Raw genomic sequence first — 13,498 nt, forward strand, 5'->3', positions numbered from 1 at the left:
TGCCTCCCTCCGTCACCCCCCATCCTGTTTCTCTCACTCTTTATCTCTCTCTGTTTTTCTTTCTCAATTTTTCTCACACATACTGTACACAAACAGATACAGAGTGCCAGTGTGAGATAGAGACACCAAGGTTTGTGTGTTGTGTGTGTGAGTGTGTGTGTGTGTTTGAGAGAGAGAGGGAGAGAGAGAGAGAGAGAGAGAGAGAGGGAGAGAGAGAGACAAGGATTGCTCATAGTTTCCCTTATCTTGATTTTTCTGACTGTCATAGCATATCAGTGTCAGTGTTGGTATCCCTGTCTTTGGCATACATGAACACACACACACACACACACACACACACACACACACACACACACACAGTGTAATTTTGTGGAAGTGCCTCCATTAGTTGAATTATCCCCTTGTCAGACTGGCTTTGTCTCTCCAATCTAATCTGCCTGTGACAATATCTCACATGTGTGTGTGTGTGTGTGTGTATGTGTGTGTGTGTGTGTGTGTGTGTCTGTGTGTGTCTGCATGTGTGTGTGGGGTGTTTTTGTGGGGGTGTGTCCGCATGTTTGCTGCGAAAGGAGAGAGATTAAGAAGAGAAATGTGTCATAATGGAACGCCACTCTGTCCTCCTAAATGCTGCTTGACATTTACCTTGATGGTCAGTATGACACACACACACACACACACACATACACAAAAGCCACGAGACAGAAGAGGAGAGATTTGTTATTGTAAAGAAAGGTTACAGTAGCTTGGCGTCATCAGACCCATTCAAGTTGCAAAGAGTACCTGGTATCGCTCCATTTGGAATATTTGCATTTGTAGCAACTAGACTGAAAACTAGATATTTTCATTTGTAGCAACTAGACTGAAAATGTATTTTCTATAAATTTACAAAACACTCCAAACACCTGCTTTTTGTGGAGTATTGGAGCATTGTGTGTAGATTGATGTGAAAAAAAAGAATCAATTTTAAGATGAGCTTGAAACATAACAAAATGTGGAAAACTTGAAATGGTCTGAAAACATTCTGGTTGCACTGTACTGTATCGTAAAAGCACCAATTTCCGCCCCTTTCGTTCGAAAATTCTAAAACAAAGATGTTTTTAATACTTCAAAATAACATTTGATAAATTAACCTTACATTTTTCAGTAGCCATAGGTGTGTAGATTTGAACAAAATCTGGTTTGGTTCTTAACGGGAGCATTTACTGCCTTAAAAACCTGATTTTGTTTTGTGTTCAGAGTTTGGTGCTGGGCAGATGGGTGCCCTATTTCCGCCCACTCACTCGGTCCTCCATGAACGATTATCGCCCGGGGGCCCTGACCCCTATAGCATGGAAACAGCCTACAGCATATGGAAATATGCTGGGGTTTGCTGTTGCATACAACTTCATTTCAATTTCGAAAGAAATACTGGACTATGTTTTTTTTTTTTTTAAAAACGGCGACGAAATTGTGAATTTCCAGAGCGTGTTACTCCACACTCGGCAATCGACTCCTACGGATTTCCCCTAAAGATGGCAGCTGCAGCAGCAACATTTCCGGAAAGGTACTGGCTTGATGAAATTCATTCTGGACTCTCTATCCGACCACATAAAGACCTCGGGATACTTCGGTTTGGCTTTAGGGACCCTCTACTCACTACCACGTAAGTGGAATATTGTTTGGAACTGTAGAAGAGGTATAAAAATAGCGTTTTGTAGCTGCGAAATGACATGCCCGTAACATGACAATATTGTTACATTCGCGGTTTGTTGTCAATATCAAACAAAATCACAGATTTTCCTCCATTTCAGTCAAAGAGAACATTTTAATTGTTATTGTTGATGTGTGCGCTTGCTGTAGGCTAGATAAGGAAAATGTCAAGAAGGAAACGTCAGCGATCACAGCTTGCGAGCTCGAACACAAGGCTGAAATGGGAAAGTTTCCATCCGAAGACTGATTCTGAAAACGTGAAATGAACTGCCCGTTATATATACTGCAACGAGTTAGTAGGCTATTGCTGTGTTAACCCTGTTCGGTTCCACTTGCATGTGAGAAATCTCACATATGAAAAATATAAAGACAAACCTGCGCTCAAGTTTAAGGGCAATTCCGCGCAAAACATCCATAACACCAACACAATGTCATGGTATTTTTGTGTTTTGCGTGTTGCCCTTAAATGGTGACAGCCTCAATTCTTGCATGAAACTTCACCTCACTGAATATGAGCCATCCAGACTCCAAGGCCATCACCAAATCTCTGGTAGGCCTAATGTTCAATTTCGCCAATGACATGTCAACGAAAATTGAGTGTTGTGTTGTTAACTATGATGTTACTTTGCATACCAAAGGACACTGGAAAAATAGGCGGTGGTGTTTAGCCTACATGGGAAGCCTAAGGCCTATACTTCTGTCATTCCACTTTACATTTCAAGTTACTTGCACATTAAAACTAGTAGAAAATGTAATGTAATCCTCTGTTGAATGAAAGTAACTGTATGTTAAATATCCAAAACTTTTTCTTGTAACTGTCTTTATGTGGCTCTTCTGAGATAAATAAAAAAAATATGAGAAAAATAATACATTTGGTAAAAGTGGCTCTCCAGGCAAAACAAGTTGCCGACCCCTGATCTAGGCACATCAATGGTTAAACCGAGAATTCTCGTCGCGAAATCAAAATTCCACTGGAGCTCCAAGCGGATTTGTACATGCAGCCTTACAACACTGTTTACAGCTCTTCGAGTCACGGTAAAATGTCATTTTTGGTACATAGCTAATCTAGATACACTTATGGGGTGGGTGCTTGCATTTCTTTAGGAATCTGCCATCTTGGTTTGTATAGAAATTAATGAAGCGACACATACACATACCACACAGCAGCAGCGATGCACCACCACCGGCAACTCAAACTTGCACTACATATTCTTCTACTGACGATGATGATGATAATGATGTTGATCTAAGTGAAACAGTCGTGAGGGACAAGATCATTGTCACTGCCGAAGTCCGCACTGGTGCTGGTGGTGCTGCTACGGACACCATTTCAGTAGCAGAAGCTTTGGGTGCAAACGAAACCAGTAACGTGAGTAGCCCTAACACGATACCTAGCACTACAGTTGCAGTGACTACCCTGCGTTATGGCCAGACACCGTAAGAGATGCAGAGCGAGTTGAAATGGTTAAAGAAAGGCCCTGTGCTCGGATGGGCCTCGGGATCCTTTGCCTTGGGCCTCAAAGTGTCCAGGTCCGCCCCTGGAAATAGGGAAATAGGTGACATTGCAATATATATTATGTGGGCAGTGGGACTGGGGAAACGCTGCCATCACTAGGCACGTGTAGGAATAACAGGCCAACTAGGTAGGGGGGAAGTGATTGGCAACTAATCACCAGACACTGATGAATTAGGTAATTGATAGATTAGTAAATTGGCATGTCTATTTATACATCGGGGCCTTTACGTGCGGACTGTTTTGCTTCCGGTAGTAAGGAGCAGAGAATCCAAACGCTGGTGCTGCAGTGTGTCGGGTCCTAGGTTTGCGAGGCGACATTATTAATCAAGAGCCTGAACCGAGTCAGCATTCCGTCTGGGGACGAGGTGTAGGTGGCGATCACGGCGGGGACATTTGAGGTGGATTGTTGACACTGATACAGATTCTTGGGCTGCAGCTTCAGCGTGTAGCCACTGTTTTTTCTCCGAGTTCATGAGTGATTCCTGTATACTGTTTAGCGACGGTGCGTGTGCGTATTTATATGGGATTGTGAGGGGGGATGTGGGTAATTTATTGGGCAACGTGCAATTGGTCAGTTACCAGCTATTGACTGGGGTTTCCTTGCGTTGACATATAACATTCCATGCTCTATTTATATCATCGCTAGTTCCTATTTAGGCTATCTATTTATACTAACTCTTCTCCAGGTTCGTGGTTGGAGTAGGTCAGATGGGCTACTGGTATTCTGTTGCTGATAGGCTTTAGTAACTTGGTCCATTGTTGATTTGAAGTGTAAATTGCCTCTGGTGTGATATTGGTGTTTGACCTATTTGATGAATTATTTTTATTTTTTTAATTTCTTTCTGGTTTGGTTTGATTTGATACCGGTGTGCTGTGCATGACCAATGTTATTTCACCTGTTAGTATTGATTACTATTTGGCCTGTATTCCTCTCCTCCCATTCGCTGGGGAGTGTGGACGGTATTTAGGATTGCCTTTGCCTGTTTAGTCCAACAATTGCCCATTCGCTACCACACGCCTGTATGGGCGCAAATGATGTTTTAAGCTTTTGTCGAAGAATATAATAAATTAAATTTTGTATCATCACCTGTGCCTCCTGATACCCTGTCTTGAACATTAGCCTACAGCTGGGGGGCTGAGTGGGTAGCTCCAGGGGTTCCTCTCTAGATATAGGGGGGTGGCGTAGTCACTATCATAGTCAGTAAGGCCACAATTAATCAATCAATAATATATTTCTTGAGGAGTGCACATGTAGACCAATGTTAAGCATTCAGGAGGTGTTGTGGATATAATTCAGCACTACACTGACTGGGTGCTGACTGGTGAAATGCTCATGAAGAAAGTTTTGTCTTTGTTGTACAATATTTTATCAGCGTAATGGCAGTACTGCACCCTGCCTTGTGTAATAGAGGTTGGTTCGTCCTCCGCTCACGGCCCTGGAAGCCGCCATCGCAACACACACCGGCATGGGAGTCGAGCGCTCTAACCACTGAGCTAAAAGCCCAGGCTTCCAACTCAGCGGTTAGAAGCGTTCTTAAGGTTAGGGGTGTGAGGATTTACACACGCAACTAGCATGCTAGCTCAGTTCGCCTCTGTTACACTCACCTCCCTAAATCCTCACTCCCATGATCCGGGTCACGGCACCACTGTAACTGAGGTTGGTTCGTCCGCTGCTCACGGACCTCGAACCTGCCACCTCAACACACACCGGCATGGGAGTCAAACGCTCTAACCACTGAGCTAAAAGCCCTGGCTTCCAACTCAACAGTTAGAAGCGTTCTTAAAGCGATGGTTCGGAGTAATTTCACCCTAGGGTCCTTTGCACCATGACCCCGAGCCAAACACCCTCCCAGAACCTGTTTTCCCTGGGTCGAACCCTGGTCAAGTAGCGCTGTCAGAAACTAATGAGTTTCTCCAGGCGTAATGGAACCAACTTTTATCTCGTAAATTACCCCACTAGTAATGCCCTTAATGGTACGAAACTTACAGAAAAAGTAAACTACAGTACAGTAGTACAACTATGCTCTTTACTCATAAAACGAAGCATTGAAAAGTTTATAAGTACACCAGGACCCTAGGGTGAAATTACTCCGAACCATCGCTTTAAGGTTAGGGCTGTGAGGATTTACACACGCAACTAGCATGCTAGCTCAGTTCGCCTCTGTTACACTCACTGCCCTAAATCCTCACTCCCATAATCCGGGTCACGGCACCACTGTAACAGAGGTTGGTTCGTCCTCCGCTCATTGCCCTCGAACCTGCCACCTCAACACACACCGGCATGGGAGTCGAACGCTCTAACCACTGAGCTAAAAGCCCAGGCTTCCAACTCAGCGGTTAGAAGCGTTCTTAAGGTTAGGGCTGTGAGGATTTACACACGCAACTAGCATGCTAGCTCAGTTCACCTCTGTTACACTTGTTGTAATATTTAATTGTTGGCTGTTGGTTATGAGTACTTGTAGAAGATAGTGAGAGGTTTGGTTGCTGTGGAAAATCCCACAACCATAAGGAGTACAAGGAATTTAACATCTTTACTTTTGTATAACTACAAAATGTTGCTTGTATAACTACAACATGTTGCATGTTTTGGAGTTGGGGTATTCTGTTGAAGGACCTGATGTACATTGGTAAAGCATCTTGTGGTAAGTATGAGAGAGTGTAGGTCCTACCATTTTATGTTATATAATGTACAGTATATTGTGCAGGGGAACAAGTTGTCATGTAGAAGTGTCTTGCACACAATGGATTTTACTGGGAAATCTGTAATATGTATGAATGAAACCGTAGATTACTATATGAAATGCTCTGGGTGTTTATTAGTCATCACAGATGGGAATGTATTATGTTACGTAATAGGCCCACGGGGGCATGTTATTTTATAAGTCATTGCATAATGGTGAAGTAGAGGGTCGTAGAGTAGGGAGATATATAAGCTAGAATATAGATTCACAATAAATAGAGTGGAGATCGACCTTGGAACAATCTGTCGTAAGGTATGCAATAAGAATTTCACACACACACACACACACACACGTACACACAGACACATGCGTGTACGTACACACACACACACACACACACACACACTGCTGTAATCTGCCTAATAAGATCAGCACTTTCCCCACTTTAAACAGTTAATTTAAATTCCTCTGTGATGTGAAATTAACTGCACTTGCCAGTTTGATATGGGAGCAATGGGCTTTATAAAGAACTTTTAAATGTTGAAACAGTGGGGTTTGATGTGGGAAAACACTTTTACAGAAGTCATAATGTAGAAAATAATCTTAATGGCCCTCATACACACATGTACTTGTGCGTGCACACTCTCTCACACACACACACATAGGCATGGAGAGAGAGAAAGAGATAGAGAGGGAGACAAGGATTGCTCATAGTTTCCCTTATCTTGATTATTGGGAATGTTCAGGGAGGGTGAGGGTGTTCAGGGGAATGTTCAGGGAGGGTGAGGGTGTATCTACTGCCCGCATGCACATACAGTGATGCCCAAAAGTATTGGCACCCATGCTAAAGTTGACTGAAAAGAGGAATATAAAATCATCTTTTGGAAATTGATCTTAATGCCTTAAGTGAAAAATGAGGAAATATCTAACCTTTAAGGACACCAATTTTCTTAGTGAATGAATAATGTATCATAAATAAATAAATGTTCTTCCTTAAAATACAGGGGTCATAAGTATTCCCACCCCTATGTTAAATTCCCATAGAGACAGGCAGATTTTTATTTTTAAAGGCCAGTTATTTCATGGATCCAGAATACTGTGCATCCTGATAAAGTTACCTTGGCCTCTGGAATTAAAATAGCCCCACATCATCACATACCCTTCACCATATCAAAGGGTATGTGGGTAAATCAAACCAGCTAATAGGCTAACTGAAATAACACCCATGCCAATCTCTAGGTATGGTGAAGGGTATGTGATGATGTGGGGCTATTTTAATTCCAAATGACCCCTGTATTTTAAGGAAGAACATTTATTTATTTATGATACATTATTCATTCACTAAGAAAATTGGTGTCCTTAAAGGTTAGATATTTCCTCATTTTTCACTTAAGGCATTAAGATCAATTTCCAAAAGATGATTTTATATTCCTCTTTTCAGTCAACTTTAGCATGGGTGCCAATACTTTTGGCCATCACTGTACACACACACACACACTCATACACACAGAAAGAGTAAGAGAGAGTGAGAGTGAGAGTGAGAGAGAGTCACCAATCAGCATACGTGAGTCCTTTGGGAAAGCGGGAGAGATTGTGGTTTGTGCAGCATGCAGCACTTGTAATGTTTAGGTGCTAGATGGGCGGGAGCTGTCCGCAGCGTTAGTGCTGAAGCTGTCCATGCCTACTGGGGTGAGGCCTGGCACTGAGCATTAATGCAACACAATACAGTTGATTTACCTTAAAATAAAGCTTTCAAACTCATTCTGATGCTAGAATACTGAAAATATGGGGCAGTTTCGTACCCAAAATTAGAAAGTTGGCTCAGACAATGGCAGAAGGTTTGTGCCATCAAAATTATTTTGAAAATGTTAAGGTTATGTTAAGGTCAAAAAACTGTTTAAAGGCACACTATGCAGGTTTTTTAGCTTAATATGCAAGTTTTTTAGCTTCATTTACCTTCATTTACCAGCTTCAGAGTCATTGGAATGGTTATATGACTTTTTTCGGGGTTGAATGGTCGCCGTCTCGCTTCCCCCTAGCACCTGTGAGCGGAAAAACCACCCTTGTAACTTTGGGCCGGCGGGCCGATGGCCTCAGTGTCAGGAAGTATAAGTAACAAATTGCTTTACTGCATTCAAATACACATACACGCCAGGCACCGGCTAGAAAAAGGTAGCGATGGAGTTTCTCAGACATTCGTCATGACAGAGCAAGCGAAAAATAAGCAGTAAGGAAATTGCCAATACTGCATAGTTTACCTTTAAGGGTGCATTCAAATGATGGCATACACACACAAAACACAGACACACGCCTTCACACACAAGCATACAGATACATACACACATGCACACAAATGCACATGCATACAAACTAAGGGTATGTATATGCTAAACAGCAGGAAAAAAATCACTGTGTGTGTGTGTGTTCATCCGGAAGACTGTTCACCAGCCTGTTTCAATGGGTCCTATACCATCTGAGAACAGAGAGCATCAGGTGATATTGAATAAAAACATTAAAAAGCAAAGTAGAAAATATAAGAAATAGAAAAATATAAAAAAGAAATAAATACATATAAGTTGCTGTACATAAAATACAACATAAAAGGTAAGTATATATGAGAGACTAAGAGAAAGCCACTGAGAATAGTTTTGTCTTAAGTCTTGTTTTAAAACTTGTCGCAGTTGGGGCACTTCTTATGTCATCTGCAAGTTGGTTCTAGAGGTGAACTGTATTGCAGGCAAATGCTGCTTCACAGTGTTTGATTGTGACAGTGGCTACCATGAGCCTCCCCTCACAGTCAACAGTCTTGTGACAGCCCGTTCAACAGCTACCAAGCAGACCCCCCCCCCCCCCCCCCCAGCTCACGTACCACGCACAAGTTGGCAATGATTCGGAGTGACTTAGTCATTTCAACTTGCTTGACTGACATATTATCTGCCTGAGAGGCTGCCACAGTTAGAGAATTGCCTAATCGATGTTTCCAGACAAATTGTGGGAAAAGATGAGCTCATTTTTCGAGGAATCTTGACAGCTTTGTCTGAATGCCCACACTTGCGCTCGGGTGGCCAGTGCCGACACAGTGGCTGATGAGGCTTTTGTTTGCTGGAAAATATCATTAGACGGGTGACAGCTGCAGATAGGGGGTGGATGAGAGTGTGTGTGTGTGTGTGTGTTTGTATAAAGTGTGTTTGTGTGTGTGTGTGTGTGTTTGTATAAAGTGTGTCTGTGCGTATGTGTGTGTGTGTGCATGTGTTTGTGTAAAGTGTGTCCGTGCGTGTGTGTTTATGTGTGTCACTCCATTATTATGCCTTCACTAGAGTAAATTCTAAAGGATGCGGACAACAAGTAAGGCAAGCTGTTTAACTACACAATTTATGTGTATCTGAGTTTGTGAGTTTGAATGTATGTGTGTGAGTGTGTCTGTGTGCGTGCATGCATGTGTGTGTAAGCAGGCATATACATATGGGGTGTGTGTGTGTGTGTTGGGCAGGGTTGCATTAGAGGAGAGCAGGGCACAAGGATTGTATCCACAGAGTGACAGCTCTATAATTACCTTGTTAGAGCAAAGAAAAAGGTGATTAGGCTCATCAGCGAGGTAGCTGTGCATAAAAGTGTGTGTGTGTGTGTGTATGTGTAAGAGAGAGAGAGACTAATATTTACCTTCTGCCAGGCTGGTCCAATCACACAACCATATTCTCATATACGCAAAACCTGCGGCCAACTCACCTGTCTCCCTCAGTGTTCTACCTGTCGCACTCCCTTTAGTCTTACTGTATCTCCCTCCTTTGCTGTCTCACTATCGGCGTTCTACCTGTCTCTCTGATTTTTCTTTAGCCTGTATTCAACTGTATTACTCATCCATCAGTGTACAGCCCACACGTCTTCTGCTCTCTGTCTCTGTCACTATACACACTTTCCGTTCTCTCTCTCTCTCTCTCTCTCTCTCTTTCATACATACATACACACATTCACTCCTTCTCTTTCTCTCCCTATCTCTCACACACACAGACACAGACACACAGACACACACACACACACACACAGAGAGAGAGAGAGAGACATACACACTCATTCATACAACATTCACTGTCTATCCATCTCTTCCTCTCGCTTCTTGACACACACTCACTCACTTACTCACACACTTCCTCTCCCTCTCCCCCCTCTCTTTCTCTAGTCACCAGGCAATTGACTGTGCTCCGTAAACAGTGTGGGTGAGAGATGTTTTTAATGCCTGACAAACTTGCTTTTCAGGCTGGGTAATCAAACAGCGTGGATGTGTCTAAATATTTGCGCGGCTTTCAGAGGCATAATTAAATAACAATTACTGCTGACTAACTGTCTTCTCCACTCCTCCTGTGCCTTCTCCTGCAGGGAGACAGAGCACATGAGGTGTCCCTGTTGTCGCAGCCAATATCGCACTAATGAAAAATGCATCAAACGGCCCATTAGTCCACGCGCCTCGCAAGAAGTGCTTTAATCACGCTCGAGTCGTCCGCGAGAGGCACGCCGCTTTTAACAGACAAGACACGCTGTTACAACTCAAACAGGCTGCCGATGAGAGGTGCCACCATTACAGAGGGTGGACTCTCTCTCTCCTTTTTGCTCTCTCCCCTTTACTCTTTCTATCTCTCTTGCTCTGTTGCTGTCTCTCTCTCCCTCTCTTTATCCATCTCTCCCTGTCTATCTCTCTTTCTCTCTCTCATTCTCTCTCTCTCTCTTCATCTTTCCCTTTCTCATTCTCTCTCTCTCCCCCTCTCCAAAGCCCCCACCCCGCTCGTCACTGATAGTCTTAATCTCCTCATTATGCTGCGTGTCTTGGGAGCAGCACTGGTGTGTGAAAGCCCTGGTGGTCACTAATTAGGTTTTATCACATTAATGCGGCACGGAAGTGACCATCACCTTCACAACCATGTTGTCACTTAGGGCTCACTCTCTTTCTCTCTGTGTGTGTGTGTGTGTGTATGTGTGTGTGCTGATATCTTTAAGTGTGGTCCATGTCTGTGTCGATTATGATTGTGGTGGTCTAAAGCTGCCTTTTAAGTAAAAACTCATTTCATTTGATCGCCCAACTGGTTAGTGGTCACTAAACCATGTCCTGTTTCAATGGTGTCATAGTCCTAATCCCTGTGCCTGAGTGGGCGTTGTTTTCCAGCTTTTTCCGATTTTCCAGAGCGTGAAAAAGCATTTCGGCTGTGTTCTTATCTTGGTCGCTGTTGGACTGATTACATCTGTCCAGCATTCTCCTGTTTTTCTGAGTGCTCTGCCTGTCCTACTATTAATCTGGCAGTCATCTTCAAATCCTAAAAACATACACTCAAAGCACCTCACTTTTCACAGAGGGCTCAATGGACCCTTTCAACAATAAAAACAAAAACAATGCTTGAACGTTCTATTTGGGCCCCAATCTACTTCCTCTGCATTAAGATAACATATGGAATGTTAAAACGGAAGTCTTGTGGGGCCAACTATGATGCTGATAATGGAACTCTCTTGAAAGGGTCCATATGTTTCAAACCCTGCGTCACTTTACACACTGAAAACACAAATAAACAGACAAATAGTATTACAAAAAAAAATCATCACAACTCGGAATCCAGCAACTATATTTATTCATTAGTTTAAAAAAAATAATATTTTATGGTAAATGTAGGGGCGTGGTTATGGAGTATGATCTGATCTGATTGGATGGTGTTGAGTTATGTGATGGCATATAGGCGGAGTCTCAGCAGGTGAAGCTCTTCCAGTAGAAGCAGTCAGCCCTGCGGGCCCGAGGCGGCAGGTACTTTGGTTCCGCCAAGCGTTCGAGTTCCACGTCCATGTCCACATCTCCCTTCAGCTCAGATATAGACACCTCACTTTCCTCTGGAACCGTCTCCTCAGGCAGGGAAACACGGGACAGCAGGTCCTCCATGGCTCGCTTGCTCCACTCCCGCTGGGGAGAGAGAGGGGTGGGGGCATTGATAAAGAGACAGAGAGAAGACTGTCAGAAAGAGAGAGGAGAGAGCACTTGGTGCACATGGGTGAATGTTTTTATGAAGGATGATAAACTTATCACTCGTGTGTGTGTGTGTGTGTCTGTGTGTGTATCTGTGTGTGTGTGTGTAAGAGAGAGAGAGAGAGAGAGAGAGAGAGAGAGAGAGTGCGAACAGACTGATTAGAGTTGAGAAAGGGTGTAGTTGCCAAAATCTGCACTGCTCAGCCAAAGGCACCGCCTCGTGTTCGCAAATCAGATGTGAAATTGACGACGAGCCCAAAATCAGCCAGCCACAAAAGAGAAGAAAATTCAGCCAATTTCTGATTTAATGCTGCAGAGAGTGTGAGCAGTGGGGACAATTCTGGCCGTTCACTCCAAAATCGAACGCCAATTTGTGCTCGCCTGTGACAGATTGCTCTTGATTTAGATGGAGGGAGGCCACGGGCATCTCTCTCCGTGCCTCAGGGGAAACAACATCCCTGGATCCCTCTTACTTTGCAGTGAATCACAATCTGGTCTGAATCTGGTGGATCCAAACCTGAGGAGGAACAGATCCCTCTTGGAGTTTGAATCTCATTCCACCCCAGACAGCGCTCTCAGCCAAAGATTGTTTATCATCATGCTGTCCTTAATTTGGACTGCATTAGAACTACAAAATGCTGATTGGTCATGTGATTGCTCCTGACCACATTTATGTAACTGGCTACGCAAAACCTTCAGACTGCAGAACCCTGCTGGGAATTAAAAGCACTCCTTACACTTCTAACAGCCTAACACACCTAAAACACATTTACTATGCACTTCCCTCTCTTCCCTCATCTACCACTTTCTCCTATCACACATTGACACATACAACGTCTGCACTCTTATCCTCTAGTTAAATAGTATTGACTGACCCCTACCTAAGGTCTCTTCTGCACTGTAGCTTCCATGTAATTGCTCATTCTGCTAAATGAACGAATGTCAATCTAGAAGCAGTAAGCTTAACCTGCTGATAGGCTGACTAGAACACAGAGGGTGTCCAGGACAGGCTTACCTGAGCCTCTGCATCTCACCTGCCGTGCGTGTGTCACTCACCTGGGTTGCCATGGCAGCGGCGGCGCGTGCTCTCTGGAGGAGCCTGCGGTGTCGGAGGTCGCGGTTCTGATCGGGCTGTGAGGCGGCGCTGTGGGCACATAGAACCAGGGCGAGGGCCAGCAGGGCCAAGGAGCAGGGTATTCCATTGGATCTCATGGCGAACTGGGTCAAGTTGGGGTGGAGAGAGATGCAGCAGAGCTGTCCTGCACGGCTTCAGAGTTCTGGCTTCGGGTGTAAGTCTTGGTCGCTCCACACTGCTGGGAGTTCTGGTGACCCGTCCTGTTCTTCTACCCTTTTTAAACGCTGCCGTTGTGAGTGACAGCCGGCCTGGTTGCCTGGCGATGGTGGAATGGAATGCCGTGTCACAAAGCCCTCATATTCCACTCGCATCTATCTCATTCTGTCACTCAATCAGCCTGACACATGCACTGGGCAATGTTGACTTTACTCCGCCGGTAACAATGGAACAATTAGAGCCTTAATGGACTCAGCTCCCGGAGCCCAGGCTGCTGCGCCACGACGCCGCAATGTGTGAAAGGCCAGGCTTCCCACTCAGGA

At 44.1% G+C, this 13,498-nt stretch overlaps 1 protein-coding gene across 1 annotated transcript; it reads right to left on the reverse strand.

The window, feature by feature from the left end:
- Window positions 1-11,534: 11,534 nt before the first annotated feature.
- LOC121684258 (somatostatin-2-like) lies at window positions 11,535-13,236 on the reverse strand. Its single transcript, XM_042064248.1, has 2 exons — window positions 12,941-13,236; window positions 11,535-11,821 (listed from the first exon to the last, which is right to left on the reverse strand). The coding sequence occupies exons 1-2, from the start codon at window positions 13,094-13,096 to the stop codon at window positions 11,612-11,614; spliced, it is 366 nt and encodes a 121-aa protein (XP_041920182.1). The 5' UTR covers window positions 13,097-13,236; the 3' UTR covers window positions 11,535-11,611.
- Between the last annotated feature and the right edge of the window lie 262 nt (window positions 13,237-13,498).

Source organism: Alosa sapidissima, chromosome 15, assembly GCF_018492685.1.
Source record: "Alosa sapidissima isolate fAloSap1 chromosome 15, fAloSap1.pri, whole genome shotgun sequence".
In the NCBI taxonomy this organism is placed as follows: Eukaryota; Metazoa; Chordata; class Actinopteri; order Clupeiformes; family Clupeidae; genus Alosa; species Alosa sapidissima.

What these genes read in the sequence shown, in the direction of transcription:
- LOC121684258 (XM_042064248.1), bottom strand. Translation starts at nt 13,096, where the DNA reads ATGAGATCCAATGGAATACCCTGCTCCTTGGCCCTGCTGGCCCTCGCC. An exon ending in CCGCTGCCATGGCAACCCAG is followed by an intron (nt 11,822 to 12,940) that starts GTGAGTGACACA and finishes CTCTCTCCCCAG; the next exon opens with CGGGAGTGGAGCAAGCGAGC.